The following is an 18,724-nucleotide window of genomic DNA, read 5'->3' as shown; positions in this document are numbered from 1 at the left end:
ATGGAGTGCTGCTTCTCTTGAAATGACCTCCCCCTTCCCCAGTGTGTGTGTGTCTGTGTGTGTAAATTACAGGCATGATGAGTTGTTCTTAGGAGTATAAGGGCCACTCGAATATTCTAGCATCCTTCCTTTCCTTTCTGACCTCCTGGCACCTCTCCCTACTGCACATACCTTCAGTCTTCTCACTGTGAGCTTCTTGTTGGCCCCAAACCTGAAGTCCTCATTTTGTTTCCAGAAATTTACTTCTTCCTCTTCCCTTTTCTGAGCATCATTGTTGTTTTTCATCTCATGAGGTTCTTTCTTGAAAGCCTTCAATGCCACCTGAAATATTAGCCTCTGACAAGATGCCTCTGTTACCATCCATACGTATCCCTCCTCTTTTGTGATAGCAAGGGTGATTGTCTACATGGAAACCCTTGCTTGCCCTATTAGCTGTATGATCTGCGTGGACCCACCCCCTCTCTCCTTTCCATCCCCAGGACCTGTCACAGCGGCTGCCACAAACATGGCGGCAGGAGGATATCTGCGCTGTGGGATTACCTGGGGCAGCATCAGCTAAGGACTCGCCCTCCCAGTCTGAGGCTCCAGGCAAGGCTTTCACTATTGTGTTTCCATTTCAGGAGCACCAGCCACAACCCCAGGTGTAGTCCGAGTCAAAGGCACAGCCATCAGGCCGATCACCTCCATCCTCCCCGTGCTCCTCATGTGCTCAATCCTCCTTGGTATCCAAGGTAGACTCCTTTGAGTAACAGGTACTGTGGGCAGAACTGAAGTGAGAGGCAGATGGCCCGAGGTGAGCACAGAGAAAGGTGAATAGCCAGCCCTCCCCTTGGCCTATTGCCTGAAGCTTCTCACCTGAAAATGAGACCAGATGCGTAGGACTACACTAGCTTCTCCCAAGAAAGAGAATCATGTGGAGCTGTTGATGTAGATGTTGAGGTAGATAATTATTACAAGGGATTGGCTCACGATTATGGAGGAAAACCCAGTCTCACAATTCGCTGTCTGCGAGCTGGAGAAACAGGAAACTGGTGGTGGGGTTCCAGTGCCCACCTGAAAGCCTGAGAATCAGGGCATCCGTGGTGTGAGTCTAGGTCCCGGTCTGAGGAAGCAAACACCAGGAGTGCTAATGACCAATGTCTGAGGGCAGGAGAAGGATGGCCCCGCCGAACTGAGAGCAGTCACCGTTCCTCTACCTTTTGTTCCATTCGGGCCCTCAGGGACTGGATGAGGGCAGTCTTCTTTACTCAGTCTACTGATTCAAATGCTCATCTCCTCCAGACACACCCTCTAGACAGACCCAGAAAGAATGTTTTCCCAGCTATTGGGGCATCCCTTAGCCCAGTCAAGTTGACCTGTAAAAGGAGCCAGGACCTAGACCTCACATCGCTTGATAGCAATTACCTAGGCAAGCTTAGCCTTGAGTTCTGATAGCGCCTCACTGTCAAAAGCCAGAGGCAAAGCACAGGGGCCCACCCCAAGCTTTATGTCCTGTCGATGTTAAAGGGATTGAGCAAAATCAGGCCTGGCTCAGAGCAGCTTTGCACTTGGGGAGGCGCCCATGTGAGGGGTGGCGGGACAGGAGGAACACAGGGCATGGACAACACTCTGGTTTGAGTGAGAGTGGCAGGCGCCTGCACGTGATGTGTCCGAGGGATGGGGGACCTCTCTGTGGTGCGTGCAGGAGAGGGGCCAGAGTCTGAACCAAAGAAGAGGGGTGGGAAGGCCTTTGTAGACCCAACCAAAGGCTGGCTTTCAGGGCTCTGCTCCCACACGACTCTCCTTGGGTGCTGGCAGGTAAGACAGAAGGCCAATGGGGAGACTCTCCAGGATGAGATTAGAAGGCCAGAGCTCCTTGGACCCCTGGGGCACCTGGCTCAGGCCCGGTGCTCTCACCTGGCAGCTAGTGTCCTGCAGAGCCCGGGGCCCAAGCCAGCTGAACCGCCCCGCCTTGAGCAGAGGTGCCTCAGGAGGTAGGTGGGATTGAGCAGCTGTTGGAGTTGGATGCCGTCGCCTGAACTGGACCAGGACAGAATGAGGCAGGACAAGGGCAATCACACGTCACACTCGGAACTTGTGTTCGGCTGCGAGGGTGAGGAGAGCCTGAAGACAGCGGAAGAAGGATCTTGGCCTACAACCTTCCCCAAGGCTACAGGAACCAGGATCCACATCCCTCTCCGGGTAGGGCTCCCAGCCACTCTCTTAGGCCTTCCCACCAGAGCGGAGCCAGGATCTATGTAATGGGAACAGATGAATCATTGGGGCTTTAGTCTTGAGCCCGGGTGTTCAGTAGTAGGGCCTGGGCCTGACTGTTTGTGGTAATGAGGAAAGTGTTCAGGCTGCTGGACCCACAGTTTGGGGGGTGATACTTGACCCTCAGTGAGAACTGAGGGAACCGTAAGGTGATACCTGACCCTCAGTGAGAGCTGGGCTTTGAGCCAGGGAGTAACTGGGGAGGAAGAAGCCCAGGAGGACTGACCCAGGAGTTCCTCAGCCACTGGAATAAGCTCCTGTTTCTCTTTTAGGGGCTGAAGTTGCTACAAGAAGCCCCAGAGGATGTGCTCTCATTCACCCACTCTCCCCTCCGGTGGGTGGCCTTTCTTGCACCTGCTGTTCATGTCAACCATCGGGAGCTTCAATCCCCGTGGCAAGGGCAGAATCCTCCAATCCTCCAGGAGATCATGATTATGGTGGAGATACAATATTTCACTGCCTTCATTCTCGGTCATGATGATCCTCCTCTGCACTTTTCCTTAACACTGATGCTCTGGTGCTCACTGTTGGGACTCTTGCACTTTGCCTTGAACAAGAATTCTGAACAAAGAGACTATTTCCCAAGTTCTCCTTTGGTATTAGAAATCAGACACTTGTGGGCGCCTGGGTGGCTCAGTTGGTTAAGCGACTGCCTTCGGCTCAGGTCATGATCCTGGAGTCCCGGGATCGAGTCCCACATCGGGCTCCCTGCTCAGCGGGGAGTCTGCTTCTCCCTCTGACCCTCTTCCCTCTCGTGCTCTCTGTCTCTCATTCTCTCTCTCTCAAATAAATAAATAAAATCTTTAAAAAAAAAAAGAAATCAGACACTTGTGAACATCATGAGCTGTTCATTGTTAAAAGAATACTGTGTGAAAGTAGAATCTCAGGGCTTATTTCTCTCTTTTGAAACTCAGGTCTTTTATTTTATTTTTTTTAAGATTTTATTTATTTGACAGAGAGAGAGAGACAGCGAGAGAGGGAACACAAGCAGGGGGAGTGGGGGAGGGAGAAGCGGGCCTCCCGCGGAGCAGGGACCCCGATTCGGGGCTCAATCCCAGGACCCTGGGATCATGACCTGAGCCGAAGGCAGTCGCTTAACCAACTGAGCCGCCCAGGCGCCCCGAAACTCAGGTCTTTTAAATAGAACAAGATTAGGATTCCTGGGTAGCTCAGTTGTGAAGTGTCTGCCTTCGGCTCAGGTCGTGGTCCCGGGGTCCTGGGACCCGCATCGGGCTCTCTGCTCGGCGGGAAGCCCGCTTCTCCCTCTCCCACTCCCCCTGCTTGTGTTCCCTCTCTCACTGTCTGTCTCTCTCTGTCAAATAAATAAAATAAAATCTTTAAAAATAAATAAATAAATAAATAGAACACATTTATATTTGATAGTTTCCTTTAGTAATTTATCCTTTAATGGATATTTAAATAAGCATTTAAATAAAATATTAATTAAATAAAGGTCAACTTATTTCAGAAGTTTACATTATAACCCGGTGGAAATAAATGGCATTCAGTCTCCCTCCATGTTAAGGAGTAAATAAAAACTAGTGATTCTGCTAGATTTCTTGGGGAAACAGAATTTAAGAATTGCTTGGAAACCACCACTCAAGTAATCGTCTGTAAGTCCCAACATGATCCTGACACCCTGGGTGCAGGAAAAATTCTGGAAATGAAGCAATGAGATTCGGATTCCCCCGGCCCGCACATCCCTAGGAATGACTCTCCTTTGATCACCTCCCCTCCGACTCACCTCCTTCAGTGCACAGAGAGTCTTCATGAAGGAAACATCTGCTTCTAAAAGTTGTTTTATTTCTCCATGGACAAAGGATCAGTATCCAGAATATATAAAGAGCTCCTACAAACACATTGGAACTTGTCTGGTTCTCCACAGCTGCAATACATGGCAAATAAGCCTATGAAAAGATTGAAAATCTCACAAACAATCAAGAAAACTCTACTTAGAAGGACAATGGGAATGGGTGAAGGTGGTTAAAAGGTACAAACTTCCAGGTATGAGGCTTGTAAATTCTGGGGATTAAAGGGCAGCATAGTGACTATAGTTAATATTACTGAACTGTATATTTGTTCTGTATCTTTTATTACAGCAAATCTTTAATATCACATTGTTTAAAATGTTCATTAAAATTTTACTTATCAAATTTAGTCTAAAATTGGAAGCCAATTCCTCTCCACATTTACATAATGCAGGTCAAAGAGTCACTTAGTAAATATGATATCTCATTTACTGACTATGACAAAATCCGATTTCTTTATTAGAAGCCATTATTGGGGCGCCTGGGTGGCTCAGTCCATTAAGCATCTGCCTTCTGCTCAGGTGAGGATCCCAGGATGCCCTGGTTGGCAGGATGGAGGCAAACCTCCCCTCGTGGCCTCCGCCTGGCCTCCAGCTCCGTGCTCAGGGTCCAGGCTGCTCCCTGCTTTCCTTCTACCGCTGCCCACCCTGCACCCCCCACCCCGCCGCTGCCCGTATTCCCTCTCCTTCTCACTCTCAAATAATTTTTTTAAAAAATAGAAGAATCATGGAACAGTTTCTCCGAATTGCTAGGTCCCGTAACACTGGTATAAAAGAGGACTGTGCTCGTGGGGCGGGGCGAAGCCCAGGACTGCCCACAGGCCGCAGGCTCAGGTCCCGCTGGAGGATTTTAGTAGAACACACGACTCTCCTTGGGCGCTGGCAGGTAAGACAGAAGGCCAATGGGGAGACTCTCCAGGATGAGATTAGAAGGCCAGAGCTCCTTGGACCCCTGGGGCACCTGGCTCAGGCCCGGTGCTCTCACCTGGCAGCTAGTGTCCTGCAGAGCCCGGGGCCCAAGCCAGCTGAACCGCCCCGCCTTGAGCAGAGGTGCCTCAGGAGGTAGGTGGGATTGAGCAGCTGTTGGAGTTGGATGCCGTCGCCTGAACTGGACCAGGACAGAATGAGGCAGGACAAGGGCAATCACACGTCACACTCGGAACTTGTGTTCGGCTGCGAGGGTGAGGAGAGCCTGAAGACAGCGGAAGAAGGATTTGTGTCTAAAACCCTCTCCAGTGATACAGGACCTAGGATCCAGGTCCCTGTCTTTGAGTAGGGCTCCTAGCCCTTCCTTTATGGCTTCTGATCAAAGGGCGGGTCAAGCTTGGGGCGCCTGGGTGGCTCAGTTGGTTAAGCGACTGCCTTCGGCTCGGGTCATGATCCTGGAGTCCCAGGATCGAGTCCCACATCGGGCTCCTGGCTGAGCGGGGAGTCTGCTTCTCCCTCTGACCCTCTTTCCTCTTGTGTTCTCTGTCTCTCATTCTCTCTCTCTTTCTCTCTCAAATAAATAAATAAAATCTTTAAAAAAAAAAAAAGGGGCGGGTCAAGCTCCAAGGAAAGGAAACAGACGATTCATTCCTGGCTTTAGTCTTAGGCCCCACTGTTCAGCCTGGAGCTGACTCTGTGTTGTGCAAATGAGGGAAGAGTCTGTTCAGGCTCTGGACCCAGGGTTGGGGGAGGTGTGGTTGTGATGCGTGACCATCAGTGAGGGCAAGTCTTTGAGCTAAGGAGTGACTACAGGGGAGTGGGGGGGGGAGGGCAGGAGGACTGACCCAGGATTTCCTCAGCCACTGGAATAAGCTCCTGTTTCTCTTTTAGGGGCTGAAGTTGCTACAAGAAGCCCCAGAGGATGTGCTCTCATTCACCCACTCTCCCCTCCGGTGGGTGGCCTTTCTTGCACCTGCTGTTCATGTCAACCATCGGGAGCTTCAATCCTTGTGGCAAAGTGAGAATCCTCCAGATCATCATGATTATGGAGGAGACGGAACATTTCATTGCCTTCATTCCGGGTCATGATAATCCTCCTCTGCACTTTTTCTTAACATTAATGCTATTTTCTGTTGGTGCTAACTGTTGGGATTCCTGCACTTTGCCTTCTAACTGGTTAGGCATCACCCTCGCAGAAGAGTGAACAATCTCCCCTCGTGTGTCCCAGGCATCCCGCAGACGCCTGCCTTCACCCCGTCAGTGTCCAGGCTGTCTGCCCCCCCGCCACAAGCAGGACAGTACACCTGTGTTCTATGCCAGGCACACCGGCCAAGTTTCAAAACTACAGACTTTAGGGGCCTGGCGTGGCAGGTCAAGAATTCTGACACAAAGAGACTATTGTGCAACTTCTCCTTTGGTATTGGAAATGAGATACTTGTCAGCATCATGATCCTGTTCATTGTTTAAAAAAATACTATATGACATTAGAGAACCTCGGGGATTCTTTCCTTGGAGAGACAACCTCAAGTCTTTTAAATAAAACAATGTTAGAGAGGGGAGCCAAGGTGGTGGAGTAGTAAGAGGACCCTAGGCTTCCCTCATCCCTCGAACACGGCTAGATAAATATCAAATCATTCTGAACACCCAAGACAGCGATCTGAGGACTGACAGAGCAAACTACACAACAAGAGGGAGAGAGGAGGCCACATGGTGGAAGGTAGGAGTTGCGGAGGCCTGATCTGGGGTAGAAAAGCATTGCAGGCCCTGCAGAGGGGAGGGAGCCCTGGTTACGGAGAGAAGTGATAGAGAGAGAGAGGCAGAGGGAAGGAGGTGCACACAGGGGGTCACACAAGGAAAACACTTCCCCAAAGCCACTGACTGGGAAAACGAGATGAGTTGATGATAGTGAGTTTTTACAACCAGCAGAGCTCAAAGACTGGAGTTTTAGAAGTCGGCAGTGTGGCTGGTGTGGAGCCTGACAGGCATAGCGGTGGTTCTGTGAAGGAGGGCCGGTAACCCGGAAGATGACGGTGCAATCTGAGCATCTCCTGGGACACACTGGGAAAGAGGGTCCTCGCTCCTTAGAGAGCATCTGAGAGAAGTGGCCTTGTCTCTGAGGGCACAAAAGAGCTTGGGGTATGGAGTAAAGTGCAGCCAAAAGCCAGCGTCAAGGTTAGTGGCCCTCAGGAGGTGTCTCTGCCACTATGCTAAGGGGCAGGGGAGCACAATGGTGTGGCTTCCTTTCTGGGATAGGCTTCATCAGTCCCAGCATGGGAGACCCTCCCCCAAGGGATCAGCTGCCACGCCAGGTCCCTGAAGTCTGTAGTTTTGAAACTTGGCCGGTGTGCCTGGCACAGAGCACAGGTGCGCTGCCCCCCCGGGGGGGCAGACAGCCCTGGACACTGACAGGGTGAAGGCAGGCGTCTGCGGGATGCCTGGGACATACGAGGGGAGATTGTTTACTCTTCTGCGAGAGCTTCCCAAACAGGGGCAGGTGCAAACTCCCCTCTTTGGGGAGGAGGGAGTGGGCTGAAGCCATTTTTACCCCCACCCATCAGGGGGACTGACTTCAGGGAGCAGCACGGTGGAGGCCTGAGCCCCTTACACCTCGCCCCACCCCCTGCACTCTGCAGGTGCTTCTTCACTAGGGCAAGTGTGCCTGAGAACCAGAGCAGCGGGCCCCCCACCAGAACGAGCACAAACCCCCACACGCACCAAGTCTACTGATCCTAGAGGGCTGAAAGCTTCAGCTCTAGTGGAAATAGCATGAGGTCCCTTTAACAAGTAGACCCAGGCACACCCAGTTAAAAGTTAAAACAGACTCTGGCCAAGGTCCAAACACTCCCCACTGCAGGCAGGGAGAAACTCAACAGAAGCCTGACCTGAGGGAGAGAGCAGTCAAACCACAGCCGGAGTGCAGTGGGCACACACCAGAGACACCCCCTCAAGCTCCCGGGGCTGGACAGGATATTACCTCCTCTTTATAAAGCCATTTCTCTCAGGAGCAGGTAACATAACAGGCTTCTTTGCCTTTGTTTTTGTTTTTTTTTATTATACATACATTTAATGTCATTTTATTTTTTCTTCATTTTTTAATTTAAATTCAATTAATTAACATATAGTGTATTATTAGTTTCAGACATAATTTAATGATTTATCAGCTGCATATAACACCCAGTGCTCATTACATCAGTGCCCTCCTTAATGCCCATCACCCAGTTACCCCATCCCCCCCACCACCATCCCCTCCAGCAGCCCCCAGTCTCCTATGATTAAGAGTCTCTTAATAGTTTGTCTCTCTGATTTCCCTTACTTTATTTTTCCCTTCCCTTACCCTTTGATTAGATTTTAGTTCTTTTATTTCTCCAGAAAGGGATTCTCTAGTGTCTTCTATGCTTTTTTTAAACCCAACTAAGTGTCTTTTTAATCCTTATTCTGAACTCTAGTTCTGACATATGACTTATATCCATGCTGATTAGGTCCCTGGCAGTCAGTACTGCCTCTTGTTCTCTTTTCTGAGGTGAGTTCTTCCGTCTTGTCATTCTGTCCAGAGAAGAATAGATGAACAAGAGAACAAAGTACTAAAATGGCAACAACGACCCAAAAAATATGGAACTCTTCATGAATTTGCATGTCATCCTTGTGCAGGGGCTATGCTAACCTTCTATTGTTCCAATTCTAGTATATGTGCTGCTGAAGCAAATACCAGGTTGATATACTTACTCTGGACTCCGTTGTGAGGACCCACAGAAGGAAAGAGAGGATGATTAATTTAGTCTGGGGATGTGGGATGGTTAATTTTGTCTGGTCACTTAGTATTTTGGATAAAATTGACATTTAAATTGGTGAATTTCAAGTAAAGGAGAATGTCCTCCGGAACATTGCTGGGCCTTGTCAAATCAGTTGAAGGCCTAAAGAGAACAGGAAGAATGACTTCCCGCAAAGAAGAGGGAGTTCTCCCACAGACTGCCTTCAGATTCCGGCTGCACCATTGAGTCTCCTGGGCTTCAGTATGCTGGCCCACACTGCAGATGTCGAGTTGATGGCCTCCATAGGCACATGAGTCGATCCCTTATTATCTCTCTGCCTGTCTACACGTCATACTGGTTCTATTTCTCTGGAGAAGTCTGACTAAAAAGAGGGGTAAGGAAGATTAATGGCAGGTGATATTTGTGCCCAGCTTTCACGGGGTACAGGCTGTTGGCCCGTGTGATCCAGAACACCTGACAGAGGAAGGTTCTAGAACAGAAAGCCTGGAGGTTGATGGTGAGAACCTTAGAGTTTGGGAGAGGAAGAGATTTCAGGAGGTGAAATGGGCCAGGGAGGTTGTGTGGGAAATCCCTTAGCAGTCATGAGTTTCAAGCAGAAAAATCATTGGGAACACATTGTTCACAGAAGACTTAGAGGGTGATTCAGTTGCCTGCCATCTCCACCAAAGTGAGGGCCGGGGTCTGTAGAGATTAAGTGTGCACATGTCCCAATTCCAGTCCTCAGCTGCTCTCCTCTCTAGAAGGGCCTGGGCTGACCATGCTGATGAGGTAGAGGAGGGAGAGGCTGCCGAAGGCTGGAGCACAGAGAGAGAGAAGGAAACAAAGAAGGAGGACCTGCCTTTAAAAAAATGACCAGGAGCTTTTTGGAGTCATTTATCTTGTTACATCAAATTCTGAAATTGAAGTATTTCTTATGTCCCCATTTTTCAGAACCATACAAATTTTTGAAACAAGCCTAAACTTCTAAAGACGTTGTAAGTCTAGTACCGAACACTTTTCTTCCAGAACCATGTGACAGTGAGCTGTCACACTGATGTCCTCCCAGTTTCCGTGAGGTCTTCTAACGCCACACACTTTAGGATGTATTTCCCACAAACCAGGACATTCTCCTGGGTCACCACAGGATCATCTCCTAGTAGGTCTCACGGTACCTGAATGCCTCCTCGTCCTCAGACTCTGCTTCAAGTTGTTCCAGCAATGTCCAATACGGTCAAAGAGATCAATGGACGTAGGTGTTTTCCATTTCCTGGATGTGCTGAAGATGAGGGTTTTGGTTGATTGGTTTAATTTTTAAATGTAGGTGAAGAGATTTAGATTTAGGAGGCCACTGTGAGTGTATGTTGTCCAGAATTTCTCAAATATTTATTTGAAAGCTTTGTTCATCTGGTGTTTTGACCCATCTTTGTGTCATTTTTTGACAGTAGTTCAGATTTAGTCTTAAGTAGAGAGAAATTGAAATCTCCTAACATATTGTATATATTGTACATCAGCTGGATATCATATTACTAAGTTTTTGCTATGACACATAGCCCTACAGTAAACAACCATATATCTCCATTGCTTTTTGGTTCCCATGTGTTTTTAGCCTGAAACTAACACCGGGATTACCATGAAGTAGGATGAACACATCAACCACTGTCTGGATAGGGTGAAATATAGGGCAAATGAGTGATTACATTTAAACTCCTACCAACAAGTAAGAAAACTGCTGTTATTCCATTTCCTGGCCAGCACTTGCTATAGCTTATCTTTAAAATTTTGTCACTTTGATGTGGGTGTAAGGCATCCTATTTTCTTCTTTATCTTGATTATTTGTGGTATGTTCAATGATTTCATAGGCTGATTTACCATCTGTTGCTTGCTCTAAGCATTTGCACAAATCTTAGGAGAACTACACCTCTTATTTATTCACAGGAGCTCTTTGTATATATTAGATACCAATCCTTTGTTCAGAGCGGAATAAATCAACTGTTAGAAGCAGGTCTGTTTCTGCTGTGAAGACTCACTGTGCACCAAAGGAGGATGACAGGAGAGACAGTGCTGTGGTGGGGGACCTAGGGAAATCAGGAAGGTTCTCAATTGCTTCATTCCCAGAATATCTGTTAAATGCCGACATGTCAGGATCATATTTGACACTGACAGATGACTGCCTGAAAGTTGACTTCTCAGTGATCTTTAAATTCTCTGTCTCCACAAGAAATCTAGCAGAATCACACTTACATTTACCCCATACAGTGGAGGAAAAACAAAATTCCATGAGTTCTTATGGGATATAAAACAAATTCCAAGTTAAATATTTTATAAGAGATATGCTTCTTTAGATATATGTATATGGAAATAAATTACTGAAGAAAATAATAACATTGTATATTTTTTAAAGATTTTTTTTATTTATTCATTTTTGAGAGGGAGAGAGCGTGTGAGCACAAGCAGGAGAAGGGCAGAGGGAGAAACAGACTCCCCACTGAGCAGGGAACCAGAAACAGGACTCCAGCCCAGGACCCTGAGATCATGTCCTGAGCTGAAGGCAGTCACCCTACCGACTGAGGCACCCAGGCCCCCGAAAACAATCACATTATAAAGGATTCCATTTAGAAGCAATGAGGTAATGGGTTGATTTTAAGAAATGTAAACTATAGTTCAATAAAGTATTTAAAAAATTTTTAAAAAGTGAGGACACAGAAAATATCCCTGAATTTACATAGCTTCCAAAGGATATCTTTTTGGCAATAATCTGTGCAAGAACAAGGTCATCCCACAGAGAAAAATCTGACATTCCATAACCAAGAACAAGATGGAAAACGTTTTCTTCATTGAGATTTCTTGGGCAAGCATTTAAATATTTCAGCACAAGAATACCATCACCTAGCACCAAAGAGAGAAAGTGGCATAAAATATGCCGAATGAAAGTGCTGAACAGGAGCACCACCACATGCAAGAAGGTCATGGGAGGTTCCCTGTCCTGCACCACGTGGTCGGACTGAGGTCTCTGGATTTGTAAACTCGAGAGCGCTGATGGTCTAAAAATGAACAGCAGCTCATCCAAAGGCAGCCAGCCCCAAGGCAGAGTTGCTGAGCTGGTCCCCGCCTCAGGGGCTTCTTGGTAGCCTCAGCAGCCTAAGAAAAGTCACCTGGTGGGCTGCTGGAAATCCTTCAGTTGCCACCTGGACTGTCAGCTCCTGAGAGGTAGTCGCTGTCACCATCCTTGTCCTGCAAGGATGAAAGAACAGGTGTTTGTCTCCGTGGCTGAGGAAATCCTGGGTCCCTTGTCCTGGGGCTGCCCTTCACCAGCACTCCCTACCCCAGAGCCCAGCCCGCGCCCAGGGGCATGCATTTCCCCCCAGCCATGTCCCCAGCCCTGGGTCCAGCCACCTTTACAAACCTCCTCCCTCCTGAACCAAATCACTGAGTCAGCCCCAGGCCCTGTTACCAAGGGTCTAGGCTCAGGACTAAAGTGAGTAAGAAATCAATGTGCTCACGTGACTCGCGTTCTAATGCTCCCTCTCATGCCAGGCCCTAAAGGACCTGCTGGGGCATCCGACAGAAGACAGAGGCCTGCCCTTGACACATCTAACCTTGGGGAACAGGGTGGCCAGAGATCCTTCTTTTCCCTTCCCGGTCAGTCTCCTAGCGAGCAGCACACAGAGCTTAGTATGATGATCCCTTCCCCCATCCCATCCATTCCTGGCCCGGCTCCGCTGGGAGCACACAGCGCAACTCAGTTCCCCCCCATCTCCAGGCCAGCTCTGCTCAAAGCAGGGGCTGCTCAGTGGCTCAGGATCTGAGGTCTGCGGGAAGCTAGCTGCCAGGGACGGCACCAGCCTCAGCCCGGATTCCCACTGTGGCACGGAGAACTGGCCTCCATCTAGTCCCGTCAGGCACGGTCTCTACTGTTCACTTCCTGCCTTACATGCGAAGACCCAAGCCACGTTCTGGGGGAACACGGCCCTACTCTCCAGCCCTTTGAGCGGTCTGCAGAGGCCTTCCCACAACCCTCCTCCTGGGGTTGGACGCTGGCCCCTCTCCTTGTAACTGCCCGGATGGAGTCCCCTTCTCCTGGACACATCACATGAAGCCGCCATGCTGCGCTCACTCAAAGGTGAATCCGGCTCATGCTGTGTGTCCCTGCTGTTCCCACACCACCCACCCTGGGCCCAAATTGACTCTCTACAGAGAGCCAGGCCTGAGTTCCCTACATCCCTTTAGCACCAACAGGCCTTAAGCAGTGGTGTGGGCCCCTCCCCTTTCCCAGTGGCCTTAACAGTGAGGCCATATCAGAACTCAGGGCTGAGCTTGTCCAAGCTGTTGCTAACACGTGATATGAGCTCTCATTCACCTGGTCCCATTGCCCTGTGAGAAGGTTCAGGGAGTGGCCAGGGGGCAGGCTGGGAATTCACCTTTCCCTGGGCTCACCCCAGGCCATTTGCCTTCCCTTCCCTCTCAATCTGCTCTCCGGACCTGTACCTCTAAAGGAGGCCGACATGGATGCCAATTAGGACTGCGCAGCTGAGGAGCAGGGTGGGGATCCAGGTGCCGGGTCCGATGGCCGTGTTCCTGGCCGGGGCCGTGTCCTGCTGAGTGGTTGGTGGCGCTGAAATGAAAACGCAAGAGTGAGAGCCCCGGTCTGGACCCCAAACTGGGGGAGGCTCCCTTGGCTCCTGCTGGCCCAGGTTCACCCTACCAGGCAGACGGGGTCTGTCACTCTACTTGTGGCAGCTGCTGTGACATGTCCTGCTGTCGGGGGGGGGGGAATGTGCTCTGTCCCCCGGGGGCTCCTACAGCCAACAGGGAAGCAGGGGTTGCCATGTAACCAGTCTCTCCTGCTGGGACAGACAGGAGGTGATGCAGGACAAGGATGGTGACAGCGACCACCTCTCAGGAGCTGACAGTCCAGGTGGCACTGAAGGATTTCCAGCAGCCCACCAGGTGACATGAAAAAGACAACGAGTCCCGAAAAAGGAATCAGGAAGAAGACAATCTCCGGCAACAGTCTGATGCCTCCCTGTTTGGGGCCAGCAAGAAATCCAAGCAATACCCAAGGACAAAGGTGTGTGCAGCGAGGAAGTGATTCCAGGAGGTGAGAAGGGGAAGGAAGGATGCTAGAACATTCCTGTGCCATTATTCTGCCAAGAAGAATTTGCCATGGATGGATCAATTTCTTTCTCTCTCTCAGACAACCCCCCCCGGCGAGCGCCCCCATACACACTGGGGAAGGGGGAGGTCATTTCAAGAGAAGCAGCACTCCATCCAGTCTTCTGAGTTACCTGTTTTCTCCAGCATTTCATCCCAGTGCTCCAATACTTGCTGGAGCCAGCCCTTACAGTCTCCGTTGGAGATCCTCATGAGGAAGCCGGTCAGCTCTCTGTCACTGTCCAATGTGCCCTGGAACTGTTGGCCTCCAGGATGCACCACTGTCCACTTTCTGATCTCCGGGTCAAAGCGGTGGGTTATCTGCTCATTGAAGGCAAACTGCCAGGATCCTCTGGGCTGTCTGTCCGGTCCACACTCATACATCAGCCTGCCCTGCAGGGTGAGAGGATCTGCCCCCCGCGCCCACCGTGGGAAACAAGTCAGCCTCTGGTGTTGACCAATCCTTTGTCCCCCCTGCTGTGTACTCCTCAGCTCCCCTTCGGCCCTCCCGGCCCTGCTCTGTCCTCCTTGTCGGCCCTGGCTGCTGGGCCGCGTGTGTGGGACCCGCTTCTAAGTTTTACATGAACACCCTAGCCCCCCGGCCCTACCAAACTGTTCTCCTTCTGCGCTGGGCCTTCAGACTTACGGCTCTTAGTGAAAATCCCTGTTCTGATGTCCAGCAGTTTCTTTCTGAGCTCTTCCACCAGGTCTTCCAGAATTTCCTTTTGTCTCTCCCAAAACGCCGTGTCCCTCAGCTTCATCCCCAGAGGACCAACCGGTTTGACCTCCTTGCTCTGACAGTCGTAAGAAAGAAACTGGTTTCCATCGACCAGGCCTTGAATCTCACACCATGGTTGTCCAGGCCTGGCCTGAGATGTGATGTTGAAGTTGTAGGAAAGAGAGAGAGCATCTGCGAAGGGAAAGCACAGGTAGAGGTTGGGGTTGGAAGACAATGACCGGCAGGCACCGCTCGGCCATCCACGTGACAGCAACAGATGTGTGCCAGGCTGAGCTAGCAGAATCAGGACTGTCCCTGCACAGCCTCCCCCTGCCGCCCAGCAGTAGAGGTGGCGCCCTTCCCGGCTTTGAGGAGGATCAGGAGGCCTCTGCCTGGCAGGAAACCACACAGCCATTGAAATGTCCCCTGTGTCTACCAGGCTGACACCAGCGTCCCTCAGCCTTTGACAGAACAAATATAGCAGGAAATGCATAAAACAAAACTAAAAACATGTCCTCCAACTATGCTCGTGGAGAGGTCAGGAGGACTCTTTACCGCACTCATGAAGACTGCACCGTGAGAAGGGCACCCTCATTGTCAAGAAGCTCAGTGACGTCTCTCTGATGGCCCAGCTTGGCGGTAGGAGACGGTGTTGCAGAAATAGGGGCCCAGGAGTAATGGGGTGAAAAATCCCGAAATAAGAGAGTTGAGATACAGGCGCTCAACTGTCAGAAGCAGGGAGGCGGCCATGATTGAAAATGATCCTAGAGCTTGGAATGCTGCTCAGGGCCTGCCCCACAGAAAGCTCTCCATCCCTTTGGCTCACAGAACACAGTGATCCTAGAGGCAAACTAGCTGGACAGCCAACCCAGAGGCTGCTCGATTTAAACAATACAAACAAACAAAGACCAAGCCCCAGGATGGATGAGGAGGAGGCTGAAAGCAAACACCCAACAGAGAGTCTGGATCCTCTGCCCAGGTTCCAGACCCGAGCCACTTCTCAGAGCTGGAAGCCTTTAGGAGAAGCAGAAGCCAGCTTCCGATCAGGAGGGACCCTCTGGTCAACAGCAAGAGCAATGTTTCCTGCTGGCCTTCCCCAAAGGGCCATGTGGTCATTCGTAGGGGTAGGTATACCCTGGGGAGCAGAGACCATGCAGGCCTTGTCAGTGGACCTCGTGTGTGAGCTGACACCGTCCTCGGGGATCCTAGTGTTATCATGGCCCCTGTTACTGAAATGGTGCGGGGCACGAGGTGCTGCAGAGAATGAGAATTCACAGTGACACCATCGGTTCAGGCACCCACGTAGTGGTCCTTGCACGTTCCCCACATTCGTTACAGGAGTGCAAAATGTTTGTAGTTGAATTACTTGTGGGTTGGGGGCTAGGGGGCAGGGAAATGCAAGTACAGTATTCTCACACTGTCTTCTCTTTCCTCCAAATACAATGTTAAAACAGTGCCCTACCCTGGATGGAATGACAGAGTTGAGTACCAACCCTAAAACCTCTGTAAGGATGCAGGGTTTGAACCCTGTCCTATTTTCATTGAAATGCCAGCCTGGTGCAAAGGTTCTCTGTATATATTAATATTGCATAGGTCTCTGTGATACCTACGCGAATCTGGGGCCTCAGCAAAGTGAAGCAGCCATAGACCATATATGGATGAATGACTGGACCTGCTTCTTGGGCCATAGGACTCTGTGACACTGTAGGAAAATGTTCTGTGCCTTTTGCGACATCCTAACATTGGAATGTTAGGTACAGCCACCACCTAGTGAGCGAGGGAGGCAATGACACTCTGGCAGGGAAAGTGAGCCTGCAAGAGGCTGCAGTATGGTCCAGGGACCTGTAGCCAGGAGGTCTCTGGTCAGGGGGTATCAGAGCTGCCCACCCTGAGCTGGGTGGTGCTGGGATGTGGCCGGTGAACGAGGGCCTGGCGCTGCATGTGCCTTGAACCTTGGCTCATGTGCCCTGGGAAGTCTACCAGTGGATAGCAGTGGGGATGGTGACTCATGGAGAAGTGACGTGAGTGGTCGGGTCGCGGGTTTGTGTGGGGTTCAGGCCCTGCGGGATCGCCCTGTCCTGCCCATAGCCCGGGGCTCAGAGGCTCGGGCTCCGGCTCCCCGACAGGCAGGCGGGGGGCTGGGGGCGACCGCAGACTCCCCGCCGCCGCCCCTCCCCCTCCCCCGCGCGCCACGCCCCCAGAGGTGGCAGTCCGTAGTCCCCCAGGTCGCCGCTTTTCCGTCCCAGAGGGCGACAAAGTCCCGGCGGGCCGCCGGCCCCAGCGGGCGACGAGGTTCCCAAACCCCGGGACTCACGTATCTCTCGCCCGCTGCTCGTCGCGCCCACGACCGATCCGGCCGCCGCCGCCGTGACCCAGCGCACCAGCAGCAGGACCGGGAGGCCCAGCGTGAACCTGGTGGTGGCAGGAGGCTGCATCTCGACCCCAAGTCTGGAGGAGACCAAGTGGAGGAGCCGAGCGGCTTCTGAACGAACTCAGGTGCCGGAAAGGAGATCGGGCTTCCTGTCTCCGGGGCTGGGCTGCGCAGGACACTTTTATCCGAGTGTTTGTGGATCTCCGCACGTCCACGCATCCAGGAGGAAGTGGGCAATGATTCTTCCAATTTTCTTTTTTTTAATCTTTGAGAGAGAGAGAGAGGGAGGGAGAGAGCGCGCGAGCAGGGGCGTGGGGGAGGCAGAGGGAGGGGGAGAAGCAGGATCCCCACTGGGCGGTTCCCCAGGCAGGGCGGTGGCTGGACCAGCAAGTGCGGAGGCTGGCTGACCGAGGGACGCTTCACAGTTAGTTCTAGGAGTGATTTGTCAGTTTGATCGTTGAAGTTTTTCGAAGCCGGGAACTGGAGGCGGGGCGAAGGCAGGGCGAAGATGGGGCGAAGGTGGGGCGGCGGTGGGGCGACGGTGGGGCGACGGTGGGGCTCCAGGCGGGCTCAATCCCTGTAATTCCGGATGCTTGAGGCAGCCAAAGGCAGATGCTTAACTACTGACTGAGCCACCCAGGCATCCCTGATTCTTTTTTTTTTTTATTTTTTTATTGTTATGTTAATCACCATATATTACATCATTAGTTTTTGGTGCAGTGTTCCATGATTCATTGTTTGTTCATAACACCCAGTGCTCCGTGCAGAACGTGCCCTCCTCAATACCCATCACCAGGCTAACCCATCCCCCTCCCCCCACCTCTAGAACCCTCAGTTTGTTTTTCAGAGTCCATCAACTCTCATGGTTCGTCTCCCCCTCTGACATACTCCCCTTTTCTTCCTCTCCTGTTATCTACTTCTTTTTCTTTTTTCTTAAAATATGTTGCGTTATTTGTTTCAGAAGTACAGATCTGTGATTCAACAGTCTTGCACAATTCACAGCACTCATCGTAGCACATACCCTCCCCAATGTCTTTCACCCAGCCACCCCATCCCTCCCATGCCCCACCACTCCAGCAACCCTCAGTTTCTTTCCTGAGATTAAGAATTCCTCATATCAGTGAGGTCATGTGATACATGTCTTTCTCTGATTGACTTATTTCACTCAGCATAACACCCTCCAGTTCCATCCACGTCGTTGCAAATGGCAAGATCTCATTCCTTTTGATGGCTGCATAATATTCCATTGTGTATATATACCACATCTTCTTTATCCATTCATCTGTCGATGGGCATCTTGGCTCTTTCCACAGTTTGGCTATTGTGGACATTGCTGCTATAAACATTGGGGTGCACGTACCCCTTCGGATCCCTACATTTGTATCTTTGGGGTAAATACCCAGTAGTGCAATTGCTGGATCGTATGGTAGCTCTATTTTCAACTGTTTGAGGAACCTCCATACTGTTTTCCAGAGCGGTTGCACCAGCTTGCATTCCCACCAACAGTGTAGGAGGGTTCCCCTTTCTCCACATCCCCGCCAACATCTGTCGTTTCCTGACTTGTTAATTTTAGCCATTCTGACGGGTGTGAGGTGGTATCTCATTGAGGTTTTGATTTGGATTTCCCTGATGCCGAGCGATGTTGAGCACTTTTTCATGTGCCTGCTGGCCATTTGGATGTCTTCTTTGGAGAAATGTCTGTTCATGTCTTCTGCCCATTTCTTGATTGGATTATTTGTTCTTTGGGT

At 50.7% G+C, this 18,724-nt stretch overlaps 1 protein-coding gene and 1 pseudogene across 1 annotated transcript; both read right to left on the bottom strand.

Annotated features, from left to right (window-relative positions):
- Positions 1 to 8,590: 8,590 nt before the first annotated feature.
- On the bottom strand, positions 8,591 to 8,689 carry LOC112819446 (U6 spliceosomal RNA; annotated as a pseudogene).
- Positions 8,690 to 11,138: 2,449 nt separating this feature from the next.
- LOC112815456 (UL16-binding protein 1-like) lies at positions 11,139 to 17,299 on the bottom strand. The gene is made up of 5 exons (XM_025861480.2): positions 16,920 to 17,299; positions 14,534 to 14,797; positions 14,022 to 14,297; positions 13,222 to 13,348; positions 11,139 to 11,967 (listed from the first exon to the last, which is right to left on the bottom strand). Exons 1-4 carry the CDS (start codon positions 17,038 to 17,040, stop codon positions 13,224 to 13,226), a joined length of 786 nt encoding a protein of 261 aa, XP_025717265.1. The 5' UTR covers positions 17,041 to 17,299; the 3' UTR covers positions 11,139 to 11,967; positions 13,222 to 13,223.
- Positions 17,300 to 18,724: the final 1,425 nt, after the last annotated feature.

Source organism: Callorhinus ursinus, unplaced genomic scaffold, assembly GCF_003265705.2.
Source record: "Callorhinus ursinus isolate GAN/ISIS: 27379988/994484 unplaced genomic scaffold, GSC_fseal_2.0 scaffold6, whole genome shotgun sequence".
NCBI classification, from domain to species: domain Eukaryota; kingdom Metazoa; phylum Chordata; class Mammalia; order Carnivora; family Otariidae; genus Callorhinus; species Callorhinus ursinus.
This window is presented reverse-complemented; position numbering and strand designations above follow the sequence as displayed.